We start from the raw sequence: 15,299 nt of genomic DNA, 5'->3' as shown, positions 1-15,299 counted from the left end.
CCATGCGGTCTGTCAGAGAATGTGCTGTACAGGCATTTGTTGGTGATCAAATCTCCTCAACGCCCTCTAAGGCATTCACATTCAAACTAAAACATCAGCAGAATAACTGCAGCAATGGAGCAGGAATCCTAAGAGCAATGTGTGAAATATTCCCGGAAAATGTGCCAAAAAATATTCCACATATTAATGGAATGGCAGTAGCCTCACAACACGCCCTGTGGGCATGGCTGAAGCAATGGATGTAGAAATGCAAGAACAGATGCTGCACGCAACATGCGGCAAAAATCTAGACAGCTGTCAGGAGTCATACACCAAAACCAGTATGGATTAAGATTACTGTACACAGAGGCATGCAATACAGGATATTTTCCTTCATAACACTATACACAAGCCTGAGGCTGCAATCCTCAGAAATGTCAGTAATACCAGGCTATATGCTCGTATATAAGAAGAACTGTAGGAGAATGTATGGCAACGTGACCAAGCATGCATGTGCATTGTGCATCTGAAGGAAATTTTACACACACTACTGATTATAAGGCTCTGATAAGCACACAGCCACAAGCTACCGAACACCTACCAACAGCCTGCCTCACCACAGGGGCCTCAGAATTCTCTCTCTCTCTCACTCACACACACAAAATTACATAATCCTACATGCATCTCCAAAATTTTCACACAGTGTAAAGAGTAGATTATCTGTGTTCAAATGAAAAAATGAAAATAGGAAACAAATGAGGTACAATATATTCTATGGACAGTGATGATATAGTACATTCTGACGCATCCAGTAATTAGCCACCATTCTCTGATAATCATAATATAATATATCATTGTCTGAAATATTTATTACTTTATGTTCAAAGGTTTGTAAACAACAATTTTTCAGCTACTTTAAGGTGCACCAATTGTTCAGGCACTTACTTTCGCATGAGCAGTTTTAGCACCTTTTTAGTAAAACATGAGATTAAATGGAATATAAAGCACCCTCAGCACTTGACTGTAGACCAGTGGAACTGCAAAAATAGTTCTTCATGGAACCAAAAATGGTTCTTATATGGCACTGCTTAAAGAATCTTTTGTAGCACCTTTATTTTTAAGAGTGAATACAGAGGTCTCGAGAGTCTGAGGCCTTATTGAATCTGTGCCATCAGTGAGAAAGTATGAGAACACATACACCTGTTCTCCCATTGAAATGCAGCATTCATCTGTACAGACTCCTCTCTCCTTTTCTCACTTTTTTCTGTCAGACAGTGATCAACATTCTTCAATCCTCACAGCTTCTGTTTCATAAGCTTAAGCTCCTCAAGCACAAACTAAAGCAAAAAAATCAGTGTGAAGCAGCCCACGGGCCAGACTAATGAGTCACAGCATAGGGGTGTCCTCTATAAGAGAAGCTTTAAAATCGATATGAGCGCATGTGTGAGCAGCAGAGGCATGAGAACACGAATAAACACATTCAAGTAAAGCTGTAATCCATAACAAGACCCAGCACACTGTTTATCCACTCAAACACAGCACATTGAATCTGACACAAACACAGCTTAAACTACGACACTACAATATATTCTGGGTTCTGGGGATACCAGTGCAAGTTTGTGAGAACACTTCCAGCTTCCTCCATGATTTGCAATAGATGTTCTTTTTCTGTTTTATATCCTTTTTAGAATATCAGCCTTTGAATTTTTTTCAGATGGTGTTGGTTGTCTACCAAGCCCTGAATGGATGTTAGGTGACCCATTTTCTCTATTTATCTTTTTTTTTTATTATTTAATTAAATTCAAATCCCACACCCCCCTTGGCAAGTGTGTTCTCTTTCATCGAATCTCAGAATTATATCCTGAAATATGATTTATTTGCATTTAAAGCATGATTTGTCTGGAAATATAATACATGATGTGTGGTCTCTGACTTTTTCACAGTACCATATTTTTGCACTCACAGACACACACACAACACACACCAGTAACAAAGCAGCAGAGCAAGGGAAGAATCCCTGAGCTGTCTCTGAGAGGAATGAGGTATTGATCCACTTCATTCACACGAGGGAGTGAATTACTTGAAAGCAACAGGCTCTGTTACTGTTGTAATTGTGACCCAGAGGAGAAGAACAGAAAGAGAACCATGATGCTGCATGTTCCAGCTTTAGGGGCTACAAGCATGAGAACATCTGTTCTGAAATGACTGCTGTCTGGTTTATGCCTCTTTAAGTTTACTGTAACATGTCACTCCGCCAGTGGTGCCAGTGTAGAGCTATAAAATTCTGTCTCACACAAACAAGTCCCATCTCGTTTCTGTTCAATAACAACAATAACTAGTGCATGACTATTCCCATCTTTTAACATCACACAGCATGAAACATTCATTAACTGTACAAATGTCTATCTGCTTGTTAAGTGTGACGTCACACAGAGTTTTTCGCAATTTACGGGTCCAATCACACCTGTGGTCCTTTGCAAAAGACATGCACTTACTCTTTGAATTAAGCCGAATGTCTCAATCAATTATGTAATCTCAGTTCAGGAGTTCAGAAAAAGAAATAAATTAAACATAAAAAGAAGCAAACATGTGTCTTTGGCAGCACAATTTGTACATTCGCAGCTCATTCTGATCCTGCAGGCTGACTATACTACTCCGTTTCTGGAAGCACAGGAGCTGCGGAGAGAGAGCTCCCACAGCTCTGTCTGTAGTAGACGAATAGTGGAGAGAGAGAAAGCTGTGTCTCCCATTGTCCTGTCTCTGGGAGCAGAAGGACCATGTAGGGAGAGCTGTGTCTCCCGCTGCTCGGTCTCTGATAGCACATCCAGCTCCATCAAAAATATAAAGGAAATTTTTCAGCTTATGCAAAAGGTAAAAAATAACAAAATGGAGTTTTGACCAAACACCTACAGTATGGTTGTAGGACATATTTTTAAAGTGTTTCTAGGACTTCTGCTATTGTTATGAAGACATGGACCCTTTGTTGGTATTATATAACACTTTTCTGCTCTTAACAAAATGGTTTCTTAGTTAGAACCACAAGTTATCTAGGTGTGTAGAACCATTTGCATGGTGAAATGGTTTTTTTTTATGTTGAAATGGGTCAGATTAATATGGATCTATACAACACTATTTATTAAATAGTCTTATGTAGCAACAAAAGGGTATAACCTGTACATCATAGCAACAGAAGAACCCTTTTTTGGTGCTATATAGAACTATTTTAAACATTTTGTGCAAACAGTTCACCATGCAAAAACTAAGAACCCTCTTTTAAGAGCAGAGAATGGTTCTATATAATACCAACAAAGGGTATCAATAACTCCATAACAATAGCAAAGCCTCTTCTGGTGCAGTCTAGAAGCACTTAAAATGATCTGAACACATTCTCCATTAATCTGAATATCCATTTCACCATGCAAAGAACCAACTCACCATTCAAGCGGTTCTACGTAGAGCTCAGAAGGATGGGTATGAGGAGTTAAGCATGAGTCATGAATGTTAGTAATGGAAAAACACTCAATAGAACTAGGAGTTTAAAACAAGTGGTTACTTCCATACAATATCTTAAGAGTGTTTTTGTCTTAACCTAATGTGACCGGCGTATGAGCTCTTTAGAAGTATGTATAAGTAGAAAATGAATGGATCCGCTAGCCTCTTCCAGTCTGTAAATAGAGCCTGTGCTCTGAAAGACCCTATGAACTGATGATTTTGAACGTGTCCCTTAAGCACTGCACTTAAGACAGACACTTAAGATGTTTAATGAAAGTGGCCAGAAGCTTGGGAAACCCAGCTATGGGGGGTTAGGAGAGACCCCGGCTGTGAGGGAGGCCCAGCTGATTACTCACTCCGCACGTGACCCGTCACTACTCATTGTGGCTGATGGGAGCACGTGATCACTCGCCCACCCCTGTTCATTAATACAATAACAGTAAGGGCTCTTTGGGGGGCGATGCTGTCTGCCTTGGTATTGTTTTGACAGCCAGGAGAGGCGGAATAATACCTACCCACAGCACACAACACGATCACGGCTGTAACAGCTCGAGACATTGCGCTACGTGGTTTTGCATATAACCCACTGTACACGACCAAGGGTAACATATATATACACACACGCTATAAACACGCACGAGACGAATTCTTTCAGCACTCTTTAAAAATCCATCTCTGAGACATCGCCCACTGGCCTTACCTTTCATCCAGTCCACCACCTGGCTCGTTGTCCACTTGCTCACAGGTTCCATGACCAAAGCCATGGTGGAAGTTTTTTTTCCTCCTCCTTCTTGTTCTGTTTATGGTCAGTGCCCAAAAACAAAGGCGCGCGAGATAAAGCGCTTAACCGCAAGCCTTCAGCTGCTCAACCGCGCGCGACTTAAACGACCCTCTAGCATCACATCCATGGCGTGGTTCTCGCGCGTCGCGCGGCGCGTGTCTGACAGAAAGCGCCCACCTTCACCTGGAGCATCTTTATCAGCAACAACAACAACGCCGGATTCCTCACGAGCTCTCCGCATTCTCCCACTCTCTCTCCTCCCGCTTCATCCGCTCCATTCACATCGCGAGTCCGCCACAGTGGTGTTCGAGGAGAGGAGCTACGTCAGGAGTAAACAGCAGCTCGTTGGCCACTCTCTCTCGCTGTCTCTCTGTCTCTCTCTCTCTCTCTCTCTCTCTCTCTCTCTCTCGCTCTTTCCCTCTGTCCCTCAGCAATTCCTCTCTCTCAAAATCTCTCTCGCTCTTTCCCTCTGTCCATCAGAAACTCTCTCTCTCACACACACACTTCTTTCAGCACTTGGTTCTTTTTTTCTTTCTCTCAACTCCTTTCTCTCAACTCATATCTCTCTCTCTCTCTCTCTCTCTCTCTCACGCACACTTCTCTCAGTACTTGATTTTTTTTTCTTTCTCTCAACTCATCTCTCTCTCTCTCAGCAATTCCTCTCTCTCAAAATCTCTCTCGCTCTCTCCCTCTGTCCATCACAAACTCTCTCTTTCTTCCCCTCTCTCTCACACACACCTCTCAGTACTTGATTTTTTTTCTTTCTCTCAACTCATCTCTCTCTCTCTCTTTCTCTCTCACTCTCACTCTCTCTCTCTCTCTCTCACACACACACACACACACTGGCACCTCATTGGTTCTCTATGTTTTTTTCTAAAACTTCTTTTTCAGGTCTCAATTCTTTGTTCTCGTCACCTGTGGCCCTGACAACGTCCTCCAAACACCTGTGAACTTAAAACACTGTATTTAAACTTATAGGAAAACTATTTGAAATGATAAAATGCCTTAAAACATCTGAACATTAGATTAAAAACGTTTCCTTGAAATTTTTTTTTGTTGTAATGTTTCCTGTTAGCCAAGTTCTCTTTCACTATCTCTTTTTATTTTCCAGTTTCTGGTTGAACTCCTCACCATTGGAGATTTCTGTGCCACACAATCACAGCTCAGTGATCCGTACACTTCCATGAAACTATTCAAACAGCCTTGAGTAATGAAGTCAGTAGAGTTACTGTGCACAGCTTTACTGAACTTTATTTTGAAGTCTTTTTATGTGTAGTTTCAGACAACCATGAGTCTATTTCTACACTTAGTTCTGTTATATGTTTTGCTGATGTAGTGTGCAGTTGTATTTTGTTTAGATGTGTAATTGATTTGTATACTGAGATGGTGGTTGTTGTGTTGTATGGTGACCCACAGTATTATATGTGTATGTATATCTCAGCCTCAGCCCTATTCCCCCAATGAGAAACTAGTTTGGTTCATATTCACAAACCTAATTTAGAACAGTTTTATGTGTTTTTACCAACATACATTTACCAGTTCGCTAGACAGAATGAATGAAACCAATTCAAGATGCAGAGTTCTTTTGGAAAAGGCTTTCTGTGATGTTACCTCCCATTGGTCTGGTGTGGTGAGCAAGCACTAAGTGGGACATTTCTGAGTCTTTGGAAAACTGTCCATGTATGAGCTGTTCAATAAACTATATGGCATGTTATCCTTGTCTCCTTCAACACCATTTCTACAGTTGTCTTAATGTCTGAACAAGGTGTGCATATGGGAAAGAGATCTTTGGGAAGTCAGTTATTATAAGAACCTCCACATAAGGTTTAATTATTTCACTAAACCCTTGAAAATACACCCCAGAAACCAGCTAATCTGTGGATTGGCTGTGCGATATTGTCCACGGGTGTGGGGGACTGGGTGAGTGTGTGGTGTCAGGGTGTGTCCCTGCATTGGGTCCAGTGATCCAAGGAAGATTCCAGACCCATGTGACAATGATCAGGATGAGATATTTCAGAAGATGAATGAATGAATGAACGAGTGAATGCATGAACAAATAAACGAGTGAATGTATGAATGAGTAAATGAATGAATGAAGAGATGAATAAATGGATGAACAAATGAACGAATGAATGAATGAATGAATGGGTGGCTTGACTTGGCTTGTGAAAAAAAAAAAAAGCATTATTCACTTTCAGTTCTCCACTTCAGCCTTCAAAGAAACTTAACAGTGGGAACTAAACATTAATCTATGGGTTAGTCACTGTTGTCAGAGGTTAAGAAGGGTCTGTGCCACCGACAGATGTTTTAATTCTTACTAGCCTGGGAACACAGACAAGGCTATAAGGAGGAGGGGGAGAACAGGTTCAAGATCTGTTGCCCTAATCAGTCTTTCACTATTCACCCTTGACTCTCCACCATCTGTGCCTGTGCCTGTGTGTGTGTGTGTGTGTGTGTATAAAAAAAATGCAGAAGATGATTCAGACACAGAGTACCCACAAATATTTACTACATTCAACATTATCAACACACTATATCTTTAAAGTGTCCATATGGTTAAAAATAAAAGCTTAATATAATTTGTAAACATTCTATCAACATGGAAGGTTTTATGCTAGATGTTGGAACATTGCTGTAGAGATATGATTGCACTCAGGCACATGAGAGGAACAAGATCAGACACTAATATTGGTAGGTTATTATTCAGAAGGTATTGGAGAAAGCTGTACTGCTCCAGAGAACACAGTTCATCTGCTCCACAGACAAGTAATGTGTACCTACAGGCTGATGTTTAGCACTGGTGATCTCAGGCTCCTGTGCAGCTGCTCTGTTCTATAAAATGCATAGAGGATATACAAGCTGTATGTATGTACAGTTCAAGGTCTGTTGCCACAGTGGGTTGTATCATTAATTCATTCATTCATAGTCTGTAACCATTTATCAAGTTTAGGGTCCAAAGCCTGGTGCAAGGCGGGGAGTGGCGCCATTCCGGATCACTAATTAGTGCAGAACAAATTTTAACAATATAGTTTACATTTAAACAATTTGACAGAAAACCTTCATTCTCTGTAACCGCTTACCTAGTTAAGGGTTGCACTGGGTCCAGAGCCAACCTGAAATCATTGGGCGCAAGGCAGAAATACACCCTGGAGGGGGCGCCAGTCCTTCACAGGGCAACACAGACACACATTCACTCACACCTACAGACACTTTTGAGTCGCCAATCCACCTACCAACGTGTGTTTTTGGACTGTGGGAGGAAACCCACGCGGACACGGGGAGAACACACCAAACTCCTCACAGACAGTCACCCGTAGCGGGAATCGAACCCACAACCTCCAGGTCCCTGTAGCTGTGTGACTGCGACGCTACCTGCTGTGCTATTATTGTGTGTGTGTGTGTGTGTATATATATATGTGTGTACATACACACGAACCTCTCCGTTCCCCTTCACTCATTTTTGGCGAGGTCTCTTTAAGAGAAACAGGAAATACCAGTCGAACAGAAACGAAAGTAAAGTTTGGGCCTAGACTGCGATTTAGGACAAACTCGGTGTTTACTCAGATGGACTCACCTCTGACGGTCGGTTAGGGGGTAAAATAAAGACTGTGAATGTTGTCGGAAGTGCAGCGGTTACGTGGGATTAACGGTGTGTTGGAGAAACATTTAAAACAGAGAAGAATTGTCGGAGAGTATTAGCGTTGTCCAAGTCTGCGTGCTCACCGTCGGCAGAAGAAGGTGCGCGATATGGAGGAGTAAACATTTCTGGAAAACGTAAGGAATAATGAATATCAAACTCTATAGGGTGTGACGATCTAATTAAGGTTCATATAAAGGCGAACTTGGTAATGCAAATGGGTATGCACTGGTTTAAATATGTAAAACATGTGGTCTGTTGTTTATTTTTTAACGGAAGTGTAAGACATTGAGAAGGTTTCTCTGGTATTAGTAGGCTGCGATGTTTTTGCGTTTAAGCCTGTTAATGGTTCTGAATCAGTGTATGTTTTATGTACTTTTACGACTTATTGACAGCCAATGAACCATCACAGGACAGTCCCGTGCTGAAAGGAAGTTTAAAAGCCCGAAAATGGAGCGAGCGGGGTCGGACAACAGTCTCCCCTTCGGTCAAGGAGCGTCCGCCTTCGGCAGCGAGCACAGCAATGAGGTGGAGGAAAACATCATAGAGAGGAGACTCTCTCTGGACTTCATGATCGGGGGAACTATCACAGAGAGGTAACCACTCATTAACATGACGGAGACAATGTCTACTGGTGCAGGATTGTCAACATTTTTCTAACAGTAGTGCAGTTATGGAGACTGTTTACTGGCTTTCCAAACCTGACACCTGCTGGAAAATCCTTGTAAAAACTACAGAAATGTCCCTGATCCAGTCTTGAGACAGCATTCTCTGCATGCTCTTGTGTATAAAGACACAGAGTACAGATTAAAGATGATTTGTTATAAACAGTTTCTTTCAGCTGTCATGGAACTGGCTTGAAACTCACTCACTCACAAACTCACTCAGGTTCAGGACTTTTCACCAGAATCCTCATTCGTATTTAGAGACAAATCCAAAATGGGGTGTCATTGTGCTTCTTAACACATTGGGTGTGTCTGAAATGTCCTAAATGCAGAATACGGAGGCAGTACTTTAAGAATCTGCACTGCGGAGACATCTCTGAGAGAGGTGTTTCTATAAAACACAACCTGATATTTATTCTGATAACACCAGCGTTTCCATCATTTTGATGAGCAAACTTATCCTTGCATGGGTGTCCTGGCAGTGTTTTGACATATTTCTGCATCCAGGCGCCTTCTGTTTCAGATAAAACCTTTGTGTCCTCGTTTGATTTATATACAATTATGTATTATATTGATATGTCTATTTATACCATTTCTTATTCTGTGACAAGCAAACAGATATTGTGTTAAGGATCATCACTGATTTCTAGATTATTTCACATAAACCCAAATTAAGAGAAATAGCTTGATTAAAACAAGCATAAAACTATATTAAAAAATCCTTCTATACACATAGCTGAAAAATCAATGACATTTACCAGATAGCTATAAGGCTCTGAAGATCTTATTCAGCTGAGACTAGGGTGAAATGTGTGTGGGGGGGGGTATTTTGTCAAGCAAAAAAGTGCCTCATTCAGGGACTATAAAGCAACTTAATTACCCATTTGATAGAAGTTGCACAAAATAAGACATAAAAAGAGTCTTTTGGGTGGAACTGAGTGATTTAAGTCTCAGAGTAGAGTTTACCCATGTCTAAGATAACTAAATTAGATTAAGAGGAGCTCTCAGGGCTCACATATGGGCCCTGAGAGTTAATGGGGGATCAAAAAATGGATATTATCTTCCCCTGATATCACACATCCTTCAGTTCTCCTCCTTTTTTGATCAACATTTTCTTTAGATTTGATGTAGAGAGAGCTGCATCGCCTGCACCAAGCTATGTGTCAATGCACAGTGAGGACTGGGGCTTCAGTGCGTCAGAAACAGAAGCTGATGACGACTTTCAACCCAGTGTCGAAGCTAAGTAAGTTATTTGCCCCTTGCTAAATATTTGCACAAACATGGGGAATGTACAGAAGTAGACTGAAGGACCTTTGAGTTTCTGTGATTTAACTTACAGAAGAGAGGAAAAATGTATGGACTTTTTCTATAATTATCATATGCATTAAATATTAAATTTTCTGCAGGATCCTACTGCAAAGAGAGGATAATTCCTCATCAAGCAACTACTCTATCAACAGCGATGATGATATGGAAGGCGAGAGAAAGCCTGAACGAAAGTGAGTGCAGGTGTCAGGTTTTGTGCATCTAATATAGTTCCATGTTATGTTCTTGAATCCTGAAGAGATTATTTTCCCACATGAAGCTATGGTAATATCAGATTACTTTTTTTAAAACAGGTCACGCAAAAAATCTTGCAGCCAGCCAAGTCCTGCTGCTCCTCAAGTTAAACCAGAATTGCAAAAAGATCCTAATGAGAAACGGCACCCTGCCCTTACTGTTGAATTTGCTTTCAAGGTGAGAAATATTTTATCATGATTTTTCATTGTTGAAATCTGTTTCCCGGGAATTGGATAAAAATATTTATTTCTGCACATACACTCCAACAAACAGTTTGGATTTTCTGAACAACGTTTTAGTATTAGAGAGTTTCTTGTATTCCTGTGTCACATATCTTAAGAACTTTGTTGTTCATTTCAGGCACTCAGAATCTGCTTGCAGAAACTTACTGCAGATGAGTTAAAAAAATTCAAACTAACCTTGTGGGAACATTACCCTGAATGCTTTCGAGATCCTCTGGATGGCTTGGATATTGTTGATGTTGTAGATAAAATGCTAGAGATCTGTGACATTGAAGTGTCCCTGAAGATCACACTCCTGGTTCTAAGAGGAATGAACTTGAAGAAGCTGGCTGACTACCTACAAGGGCTATGTAAAAGAAGTAAGGCAAATTAAAACTCTATTCTGTTATTGTTTTCTTTGGAATGTAGACATTTAATTGTACTCTTTTACATTGTAATTGATCGTTTTCTCTTATGCAGATGAGGTCCGTTATGAGTTGAAAGTAAGCCTGAAAAAGAAGTATGAGCACATTTATGAAAGCCTGGCCCAGCAAGGACAACAGACCCTCTTCGACTCTGTGTATACAGACCTCCACGTTACAGATGGCCCAAATGCTGCAATAAACAGTGAGCATGAATTAAGGCAGATAGAAGATCTACGAGAGTGTAGCCGTGGACAGAAAGAGGTGGTTTCTTGCGACTACATATTTCACCCTGAAGTTGTGAAAACAAAACATGTGAGGACTTTATTAACCAAAGGTGGTCCAGGGATTGGTAAATCATATCTAGTTCAGAGGTTCATTCTAGACTGGGTAGAGGGAAAAGCACACCAAGAAGTGTTCTTTCTAATCCCTCTGCCATTTAAAGAGTTGAATCAGATGGCAGAGGACAACATTGGCTTCATGGATTTAATCGGCAGGCTCTATCCAGAAATGAAAGAAGTGGAAAACCTTGACTTTGATGACTGCCAGGTAATGTTTATCTGCGATGGCCTGGATGACTGCATAATTCCCATTGACTTTCGCAGAACTGCATACTGGTGTGATACTAATCAGCCAACGACATTAAAGATTTTAATCACAAATTTGATCCGGGGAAACCTACTGTGTTCTGCTTATGTGTGGGTTACAACACGACCTGTGGCAATGAACTTGATCCCTCCGGAAAACATCCACCAATTACACGAGGTCCGTGGATTCACAAACGATCAGAGGGAAGCCTATTTCAGAAAGGTAATTAAAAAATCAGATCTTGCAGAGAGCGTGATTGCTCATATCAAGTCCTGTAAGACACTCTACTTGATGTGTCATATGCCACTTTTCTGCTGGGTGGTGCGCAAACTGCTTGAGAAAGACCTCCAAAGCCTGCCAGCAGGAACAGTGCTGCCCAAAGCAATGACTCATTACTACACCAACCTGCTGTGCATGAACCTTGCCATGCGTAGCCAGAAACTGCAAAACGCCCAGACAGAAGAGGCAAACAAAAATGTGCCCAGCGATCAGGAGTTTCTCATGAAACTTGGGAAGATGGCTTTCCAGTTGCTGGAGAAGAATGTGTTTAGGATTGAGAAGGATCACTGGACAGATTACGGTGTGGATGCCCGAGACGCTGTGGTCACTGCAGGCCTCTGCACACAGTTCTACAGGGAGAAGTTTATCATGTATCAGGAGAAAGTGGACTGCTTTGTTCATCCGACTATGCAGGAATACTTAGCTGCTCTTTACGTTTTCCTGTCTTTCAAGAACAATGGGAAGAATGTCATTGACAATCACACAAAGTTCAAAATGTTTCCAAGTTCAAAGGAGCCTTTTCTTGCAGATCTGCATAAAAGTGCATTAGAAAAGGCACTGCACTCTAAAGGTCCTAACTATGACATCTTTCTGCGTTTTCTCCTGGGCATGTCAGTAGATTCCAATCAAGATTTGCTTAGGAGCTTTCTTTCCAGCTCGGGGTCAAACGTGCAAGCAAGGGAGGAGACGGCACGCTACATCAGAAAGAAGATCAAGGAGAATCACTATCCTGAACGGAATGAAAACCTTCAGAGGTGCCTAGATGAACTTTTTCCTCACCCTCAAAGCACCTGAGCTTGTTCTGTAGATTGGAAAAGGGAAACCATTGTTTGCAATTGCTCTGTGCCTTGCTATTTGTGTGTCTTGATTATTACTGACTTCTGCTTAGTAGCATTGTGCAGTCACATCAGATAGCCTTAGCATTCTTTGAGGTATATATATATATATATATATATATATATATATATATATATATATATATATATTAGTGCTGATTTAAGAAAAATAATCACATAAGCTAAGCTATAGAAATGACTAAATGTTACACCAACATTTTATTTAATGTGAATTTGCCCTCTACTGTGTTTACATACTTATTGTTTTAATAATTGCTATATCATTTTGACATATATTTTTTCCCTCTTCCACAAAAAGTATCTCAAGGTCTGCAAGTTGCACTATTACAAATAAATTCATGAATACATGTTTTTGATTTTCATAGATACATCATCGTTATGTGAAAAAAATGTGTATTTGCAAGTTTAAAATTAATTCATAAAGTGTTAAATCTGCATTTGTGGATCTACTCACTGGCCTGTTTCCTTTGACATATATGTGTTCATTTCCTGTCAGGGGTCACCTTAACAATTAGCAGCATTTAATATGGACTGGAAGTTTTGTCTTTGTCTAAGACTCATAAACCGCTGAATTCAGCTTCATATCACAGACAGTTAGGTGTGGGTGATAATTGTCAAACGTATTTGAAGGCTTATGATGCCCTAAATGTAACATTGGGCATAACAGTGTTAACATCCAGCAGAACTTTGCTGATTTCTTTACAGATTAGGGTCATCAAATAAAGTACTTTAAAGTAATCCAAAACCCCACAATAGGAAAGTAAAAGAAGAAAAATATGTCACAGAATACAGGCAAGTGACTGTATTCCACAGATGCTAATTTAACACTTATACATTTTAAATCTGAGACTATGACTTTATGCATTCATTTTCACATAAAAATGATTATATCTATAAAAACCAAAAGCATGTATTCATGAATGTAACTGCAATTGCAGTCAGTGAGACACAGACTGTGATGTATTGATTTGTGAATACTGAATCATATTTGTAATTTGTGTCTAATTGGTGAAAAATACACATTTGTCATGTATTTTGAAACTAATGTCTCCATATACTTTCACACTGTTCCTCAATGGTCAGGAACACAGAAGGGCAGGTATTATTAGGGTGGTGGATAATTAGACACACCTGCCTTGTTAGTCCACCTTGTAAATATTGGGGAGGTTTCTCAGACTGGGATTAAGCATAGCCCTGGTCTACACAGCATTTTGTATTGTGATTTCTCATTGAAAGGAGAATATATTCCAGGACTAAGCTTAAGCCCTGTCTGGGAAATCACCCCATCAAGTTAGAGACACTTGCTGCACAGTTTGTGTTAGTCATCTAGTCCTTTACTGGTTATGACAAAACACTGCCAACACTGTTGGAATGAAATTTTTAGTTGGTCTGGAGTAAGTCTAGTGACAATGAGCTGTGTGAAAACTCCAGCAGCACTGCTGTGTCTGATCCACTGGTGATGTCAGTTTCACCACAGCGCTGAGAATGATACACTACTGAATACCTGCTTTCCTCCGGGTGCTCCGGTTTTCTCCCACAGTCCAAAAACACACGTTGCAGGTGGATTGGCGACTCAAAAGTGTCTGTAGGTGTGAGTGTGTGAGTGAATGTGTGTGTGTCTGTGTTGGTGAAGGACTGGCGCCCCCTCCAGAGTGTATCCCCGCCTTGCGCCCAATGATTCCAAGTAGGCTCTGGACCCACCGCGACCCTGAATTGGATAAGCGGTTACAGATAATGAATGAACGAATGAATGAATGAATACCTGCTCTGTTGGTCATGTGGGTATCCTGACCATTGAAGAACAGGGTGAAATTATTTTTAAAAAGTATCTTAAGCAAGGAGGTCAGTTAATATCTGTATTCTGTATATTCACCTTTTGATTTTCAGCACGGGGAACATCTAAGTAATTAGCAAGAGAGCTAGGCTAGCTTGCTGTTGTTGGGTGTAACACTATAGCTCGTTCCTCTCAGGAGCGAGAGTGACAGGTGGATAGTCATACTGCACTTCAGACACTGAATATCTTACATGTATTTATGGCTCAAGTTCTGGTGTGATTTTTATGGTTTGATTACTTAATACTGATTTATTTTGAAATGGCAGTGAATGCACTATTACTGTAAGCTGCTATTCTACATAGGAAAACACAAGGAGAAAATGGGGTATGCTTAAGATTGTCATACCTTCTCAAGAAAATAAATCCCTTCCTTGATATATGAATTTCTCTCATTTTTTCCTCTTCTCTGACAAACCATCACAATGTTTAAATGTTTGATTACTAACATGCTGGTGACTCTCTATAGTCCAGGACTAGGCTTAAGCCCTTTCTGGGAAACCACCCCATAAAGTTGTACAAAAGTAAATTTGAATAAATTAGAAATACTGACATCTTATTTGTCTTGATAATATAGATAATGTTGAAGTGATTCAGAAATAGTCAGATTGTAAAATCCAGGAGTGATGCATGATTTTGTCACGGCATCAGATTTAGGCCAGTTTATAATTGAGTCATAAACCACTTAAGGACAAAGACACCTCTTTTAAATATGGAATTTAGTTACTTTGCATCTATTCTGTCACTGCAGATGCAGATGGTACTGTGGGGCAGTGGTAGAGAATGCTCCTCATTCAACACCTTTGGGGATCATTTGTAATGGTGTTGTGATCCAAAATTAACATCAGGATTGACCACTAACGTTCTATTGGCTAATAATCCAACATCTATTGTAAAGTTTTCTTAGAACAATGTGTGCTGGTACTGCAGTAAAGGGAATGATCTGTCACTTGATAGCAGAAGAAGCATAGACTGAGCAAATGTCTA

At 40.4% G+C, this 15,299-nt stretch overlaps 2 protein-coding genes across 6 annotated transcripts in view; one reads left to right on the top strand and one right to left on the bottom strand.

The window, feature by feature from the left end:
* Positions 1-4,770, bottom strand: part of cnksr2b (connector enhancer of kinase suppressor of Ras 2b) — a 51,909-nt gene extending 47,139 nt beyond the window's left edge. For 2 of the 4 annotated variants that reach the window (XM_066645916.1, XM_066645917.1), the window contains exon 1: positions 4,172-4,770. In XM_066645916.1, the coding sequence (XP_066502013.1) occupies positions 4,172-4,235 (64 nt within the window). In that variant the 5' untranslated portion in view covers positions 4,236-4,770. The remainder of the gene's footprint in view (positions 1-4,171) is intronic. The other 2 variants (XM_066645918.1, XM_066645919.1) reach the window with 1 other exon arrangement.
* A 2,917-nt stretch (positions 4,771-7,687) lies between these two features.
* nlrc3l1 (NLR family, CARD domain containing 3-like 1) lies at positions 7,688-14,676 on the top strand. Of its 2 annotated transcripts, none has more exons than XM_066646631.1 (7): positions 7,688-8,026; positions 8,302-8,485; positions 9,675-9,797; positions 9,961-10,053; positions 10,174-10,291; positions 10,475-10,715; positions 10,816-14,676. In XM_066646631.1, exons 2-7 carry the CDS (start codon positions 8,340-8,342, stop codon positions 12,417-12,419), a joined length of 2,325 nt encoding a protein of 774 aa, XP_066502728.1. In that variant the 5' UTR covers positions 7,688-8,026; positions 8,302-8,339; the 3' UTR covers positions 12,420-14,676. The 2 variants fall into 2 exon arrangements, with proteins under 2 accessions (XP_066502728.1, XP_066502727.1); XM_066646630.1 differs by having other exon boundaries at positions 8,285-8,485.
* Positions 14,677-15,299: the final 623 nt, after the last annotated feature.

This window comes from Hoplias malabaricus, chromosome 15 (genome assembly GCF_029633855.1).
Source record: "Hoplias malabaricus isolate fHopMal1 chromosome 15, fHopMal1.hap1, whole genome shotgun sequence".
In the NCBI taxonomy this organism is placed as follows: domain Eukaryota; kingdom Metazoa; phylum Chordata; class Actinopteri; order Characiformes; family Erythrinidae; genus Hoplias; species Hoplias malabaricus.
This window is presented reverse-complemented; position numbering and strand designations above follow the sequence as displayed.

What these genes read in the sequence shown, in the direction of transcription:
- nlrc3l1 (XM_066646631.1), top strand. Translation starts at nt 8,340, where the DNA reads ATGGAGCGAGCGGGGTCGGACAACAGTCTCCCCTTCGGTCAAGGAGCG. An exon ending in CTGTTGAATTTGCTTTCAAG is followed by an intron (nt 10,292 to 10,474) that starts GTGAGAAATATT and finishes TGTTCATTTCAG; the next exon opens with GCACTCAGAATCTGCTTGCA. An exon ending in ACAAGGGCTATGTAAAAGAA is followed by an intron (nt 10,716 to 10,815) that starts GTAAGGCAAATT and finishes TCTCTTATGCAG; the next exon opens with ATGAGGTCCGTTATGAGTTG.